Below are 5,605 nucleotides of genomic sequence, written 5' to 3'. Positions count from 1 at the left end.
GTCACCTTCAAAATAAAAGCCCATTGACGCTTCAATGTGGATTTTGTTTTAAGGCAGATTTGGTGGGTAATCTTCAGAATAAAAGTCGTTAGAAGCTTCAATGTTGCTTCTTTGATATTTTGATATATATGACAATCAAACACAATATTTTTTTTTAAATAAAAATATATCTTAGCCTTATTATTTTTCTTATTATTCAAATCAGTGAATAAAAAGTATCAAATAAATACACATTTGTACACAATATTTTGTGATGTTGTCACCTGATATGTCTCATTCATATTTACACAATCAAGCCCTCACAGCCTCACGTGGTACGGCCGTCTGGCGAGGCTTCCGTACGTCCCCACCTACGTCATCACCTCGCGCCTCGTGTCGCGTTCCACAACAAACGTCTTCCTGGATTCCTCGACACGCGCTTCTTCTCTGCCTCGACCCGAGAGGACACGTCACTGCTGACCGGAGCAGAGCAGCGATGGACGAACCGCTGGACGTCGCGTTGAACCCCGCAGGTTGGTGCTTTTTATTGCTCCTCTCGCTGGAGCCACGGTCACGTTTCGGGAGTTTGTGTTCCTGTGTCAGGATGTGATGCACATTTCAGTTGAATAAATATTTAAACAATAATTTTTATTGACCCAATATTACCTCAAACTCTGAGATAAGAGGATTTCCCTTTGAAAGATTTACCATTAGGCAAAAAAAAAAAAAAAACGGGTTGCCTACCCCAGCACTACACACTTACATTTACAACAAAGTTAATTTGTGTATGTTATTAAGGTCCTATGGTTTTATGAATATTATTTGTCCTTTTATAGCTTATATTAGTGAGGTAAGGTTTCATTATTTCCTTATGAACATGGCCATCGTGAAAGTGGCAGTGTTTTGTGCAACATTGAATTGTTAACCAACATCGTTGATTGACACTGAGGCGTGTAGCAGAGTTAGGCGCCAACACGTTCAAGCTGTCAAACGTATCCAACCAATTAAACGCTTTGTGAAGCACCAGTGACGTGACAATTGTCATTTGACACAAGCTCCGACACTTAGAGTTAACCTTAGAAGAGCTTACAGTAGAAATGACACAAACTTTGGAGCTCTGGTATCGTTTGATCGTTACGCTGTGTGCAGCTTTAACACATGAAGCAAAGACTTCTATACAACCAGTGGAGTGGAGAGAATGCAGCTTTAACACTTGAAACTGACAAAACGTCACGTGACAAAACTAAACACTTACTTTTAGTTCCTCACTGGACACAAACAGATGTTTGCTGACAGTAACAAACACTCATAGTTAATGCTGTTCGTTTGTCTTTCAGCTTCAATTTCAGACTCCCACAAATGGATTGTTATTAAAGAAGGGCAGCGCAACTGGATCTACAGGCTTGAACATAAGGACCCAGAGCCCCCTTACATTAAAGAGGACCGGAAGGACCCAGACATCAAAAAGGAACAGGAGGACCTAAAGCCCCCCCACATTAAAGAGGAAAAGGAGGACCCAGACATTAAAGAGGAACAGGAGGACCCAGAGCCCCCACACATTAAAGAGGAACAGGAGGAACTCTGGATCAGGAGGGAGGGAGAGCAGCTTCAAGGGCTGGAGGAGGCTGATATCAAGTTCCCATTTGCTGCCGTGTCAAGTGAAGATGATGAAGAGGAATCTCAGTTCTCACAGTCCTCACAAACTGAGAACAGAGAGGCAGAACTTTTGAAAACAGAATCTGATCCAGTCCTTTACAACCAGCTGCAGATGAGGCTTCACCATGTGCTGGAGGCTTTGGCAACAGGAGACAACAACGCTCTGGTTCCAAAGCAGTAGTGAAACCATTTCAATGCTCAGTTTGTAGCAAGGGATTTGTAAAAAAGGTCGAGCTCTAAAAACACACATGACTGTCGACGCCGTAGGGATCCAACAATTTGCACGAAAGGGAGAAATTAGAAAACACTTAACTGTCCACCCAAGGGAGAAATCATTTAGTAGTTCACTTTGTGAAAGCGCATAGTCTGAAAAAACATTTGATTGTCCACACTGGGGTCGTTTGGTTTTTGATAAAAGATTCTCGTCTTTTATTTCAAATCTCTTTGAGATTTAGGGATTCTGTCCTTTAAGTGATTATTTTACTTTTGTTGACCAACCTTTTTTTCTTTGATTTACTACTATTTACTTCAAGTAATCTGTTCGAATTATTTTCATGGTGGCTCTTAAACTGTGATTATTGCTGTTAAATGTTAAGCTCGTAATAGTAGAACGGGGGTTTTCAGTATTTTTTACAATAAATAAACTCCTAGATCTAAAAAGCAATTTCTATGATTATTTCGTACAAGTGTTGAGATACTAGCTAGTTGTGGAATAGTACTTTTTAACTTGACATTTTTCATAAACACCAGTTTTGAGACTTTATCGACAGTGGCTACCCGTTACTGAAACACAGATTCAAACATGTTTACAGACTGAACAATATCTAATTTTATCACTTTAGTTCATAACCTTTTATTTTTAATAGGTCTCTTCGAAGGTCTTCAGGCATTTTCTCTTTTTTCACATATTTTCTTAAATTCACCTTTTAATGAAATTGCATATACGATACATACCCATGTGTTATATTTTTTGTGAGAGGTACTGAGATCAAATGGGACAAAGTTATGACTTCATACACTAAAGCTTTATGGGATGTATGTGAGTGAAAAATCACATTGCAACAGTTTTTGTTGTCAAGTTGTATTTTTAAAACAAAATATGTACTATACAAAAGAACAAAATAGCTCCCACTTCCTACTGAGGCCCGCTGCATCAGCGATGAGCTCGGGAAGATGATCCGCGGGCAGCTGGACAGGAGCCGTGTAGAGCGGCTTGCCACAGAGCTCAACAGTCAGCTGAGTTCCTGGTGGGGAATGAAGCTGTTGTTGGTGGCAATGTCCAAAAAATGCTAAAAAATGTTTCGGTACCAGCTCATGGTCTTGTGTTGTGCAGAGAAATACTGAACGATCTGGTCTGATAGTTCAACTTTAGCCGTGTGCTTCATGTACTCTGCAACTGGCGTGGGGACTGGTGCCCTGGAGCCAACTTGCTTCACCGGCACAGTTTTACCAGGATGTGCCGCGTGAATTGTGGAGCACAACGATATTTCCCTGTCGTTCACCCACTTCACATAGACGATGGGGCCGTCCCGCATCCATCTTATGGAGCCTCTCGCTGACCTATTTGTGAGGGCGTTCACGTCAGTCTGAGGGAATCCCTCGCGGTGCTCACTGTACGCCCCACAGGCAGCTAATCCACACTCATGGAGCGTCATGAAGAGCTTGGAGCTGGTAAATAAAGCTTCCATGTACACGTGGTAGCCTGTGCCGAGGTAACCGGGTTGGACAAGGGACATCGCAATGTCATAGGACGGGCCATGACCGGAGGGGATGTGGCTTTTGTCGGCTCGAATAGAAATGTCCACCCTGTAGCTGTTCCTCGTGTCAACCAAAGCGAACATCTTGTATTTGTCCTTCATGTACTGGATCATGCTCGTTTTAGTCTTGGAGGGGACCCTTCTCTGAGCAAAAGCCAGGTTTCTGCGGGGCTGGTAAGAGGCCTTACAGGCACTCTTGATGGTGTCCATCGGGGGTTTCAGTTGGAAAAGGTCGTCATGTTCGTCCATGCCCCTTTTCTTCTCGTTGTGGACGTCCTCATCAGGGTCGCTGAGATGAAGGTTCCAAGATATTGTCTTGTATCTGTCGTGGGTCATGATTTACGATGGAAACGACAAGGTACAAAGGTGATTCTGCCTCCAGTAAAGCTCAATCCTGTGCAGCTTCATCATGGCCATGTACAGAAGCAGCCCAATGTACTTGTAAAAACCATCGACGTCCAAGTTAGTCCATTTGAAGCTGTGGCCGTGGTGTCCGAGCTGGTTGAAACGTGGCGACGGGGGGAGCAGTGTCCGGGTCTTTGACCGTCTTCCAAGATGGCAGTCGGTGGAGTTTAGTGGTGACCTGGTGGCAGACGGCGGCGATACCCGTCTGTGAAATATAGTACGACTCATTACTACCAAGTTCACTGAAACACTCCAGTTCTCTTTTCTTCTTCTAGAAATGAGCAAACATTCACACCAAAGAGGCTTTGGCTGCTAACGTCACATTTAGCTAAATGTTATATTGCAAAACAAAAGGTCTTGTAAATACACTTACCCATCTTCAAAAGGATCCATATTATTTTGATAATACTCTTCATCAGAACCAAATCCTTCTGGCTCTGAAGATCCTCGTTGCTACTTTCCCACATATCTGAAAGTACATTGTTCAGTCAATTTTCTCTCTTCTCTTAATGGGTTGTAAATGAGACGCATAAACCCTCAATAAAGATGCTGCTGTCATTAACAGAGAGGGCTATATATTAAAATCAGAGTACATGTTTACATGAGCAGGCTGGGGCTATTTGAGCATGAGAACAGGGTTTAGAGGGAGAAACAGTGTACCTCTGAGATGTAGTAAAGTAAAAAGTACAATATGTATCTGTAAGATTTAGTGTAGGTGAAGTACACAGTTGCAGACTTTTTAAATACTCATATACAGTACCTGGTTCTGGGTCCTCCTGGTCTTCTTTAATGTGTGGGGGCTCTGGGTCCTCCTGGTCTTCTTTAATGTGTTCTTTATCTAAAGTAGAAGCTGAAAGACAAACAAACTACGTTAACTACGAGTGTTTATATCTTGTGTGTAAACAACCATAGGACCTTTGTTTAGCTAACAGCCATTTGGGCTAAGTGAGAAACAAGTCAAGTTTTGCCACGTGACTTCGCGCCAAAATCAAGATGGCGGCAACCAAAAAAACAAACTCGAGGCTTTAAACCAAAAATGATACTAAACGGTCTAAGATGTGACTAAAAGTCAGAGCCTCCACTATAAAGTTGTGGGAGAAAAGGAGTGAAAGAAGTAGAGTGTGTTGTATTCCCTTTAATTAACCAGATAATTTATTAAATGTTAATCAGAACAACAACGTAACTCTTCGGCTCTGGTTACATATTTAAATATAATCGCTAGTTAAATCCTCACTGTACCGGATACAGCACCAATGTCTCAGAAGTGATGTTGGTATTTTTCTGCAGGTTCTTGGTCTCTTGCGGGGGAACAACGCGTGACCGTGTTTCCAGCTGGAGGAGGAATAAAAAGCACCAACCTGCGGGGTTCAAAGCGACATCCAGCGGTTCGTCCATCGCTGCTCTGCTCCGGTCAGCAGGGATGTGTCCTGTCGTCGAGTAATCCAGGACGTTGTTCGAGAAGAGCGACAGCAGGCGGTGATTCGCGAGATTTTCCTCGGGCCTCGGCTGCAAAAGAAAAAAAATATTAGGCCAAAAAAAATAATAATTAGAACCAAAAAAAAGAAATTAGGACCCAAAGAAAAAAATCAAATTAGCCCCTCCCCCCCCCCCCCCCTCCTCTCCTCTCCTCAAAAAAAACAACACCAAAACAAAAAAAAGAGGACAATAAAAAAATGCCTTTTTTTTTTCGTTGATGAAAATAAAAAAAACATATAAGCAATACGTTATTTCATCACTTTGGTTTTGCAATACCTTCATTTAAATGTAAACATGTATTGTTCATACAACAAAACAAGTACAAGTCACAT

General features: G+C 42.1%; 2 protein-coding genes across 2 annotated transcripts; one reads left to right on the top strand and one right to left on the bottom strand.

The window, feature by feature from the left end:
- The first annotated feature begins 17 nt into the window (after window positions 1-17).
- LOC137790436 (triadin-like) lies at window positions 18-2,295 on the top strand. Its single transcript, XM_068584672.1, has 3 exons — window positions 18-62; window positions 297-512; window positions 1,317-2,295. The coding sequence occupies exons 2-3, from the start codon at window positions 476-478 to the stop codon at window positions 1,814-1,816; spliced, it is 537 nt and encodes a 178-aa protein (XP_068440773.1). The 5' UTR covers window positions 18-62; window positions 297-475; the 3' UTR covers window positions 1,817-2,295.
- A 452-nt stretch (window positions 2,296-2,747) lies between these two features.
- Window positions 2,748-4,624, bottom strand: LOC137790435 (piggyBac transposable element-derived protein 4-like). The gene is made up of 3 exons (XM_068584671.1): window positions 4,558-4,624; window positions 4,171-4,266; window positions 2,748-4,002 (listed from the first exon to the last, which is right to left on the bottom strand). The coding sequence occupies exon 3, from the start codon at window positions 3,726-3,728 to the stop codon at window positions 2,925-2,927; it is 804 nt and encodes a 267-aa protein (XP_068440772.1). The 5' UTR covers window positions 3,729-4,002; window positions 4,171-4,266; window positions 4,558-4,624; the 3' UTR covers window positions 2,748-2,924.
- Window positions 4,625-5,605: the final 981 nt, after the last annotated feature.

The sequence above is a fragment of the Clinocottus analis genome, unplaced genomic scaffold (assembly GCF_023055335.1).
Source record: "Clinocottus analis isolate CAN_PGR_092001 unplaced genomic scaffold, fCliAna1.0.p SCAF_2, whole genome shotgun sequence".
NCBI classification, from domain to species: Eukaryota; Metazoa; Chordata; class Actinopteri; order Perciformes; family Cottidae; genus Clinocottus; species Clinocottus analis.
The sequence above is the reverse complement of the archived record's forward strand: the minus strand, read 5'-3'. Positions and strand labels throughout refer to the sequence as shown.

What these genes read in the sequence shown, in the direction of transcription:
- LOC137790436 (XM_068584672.1), top strand. Translation starts at nt 476, where the DNA reads ATGGACGAACCGCTGGACGTCGCGTTGAACCCCGCAG. An exon ending in CGTCGCGTTGAACCCCGCAG is followed by an intron (nt 513 to 1,316) that starts GTTGGTGCTTTT and finishes TTTGTCTTTCAG; the next exon opens with CTTCAATTTCAGACTCCCAC.
- LOC137790435 (XM_068584671.1), bottom strand. Translation starts at nt 3,728, where the DNA reads ATGACCCACGACAGATACAAGACAATATCTTGGAACCTTCATCTCAGC.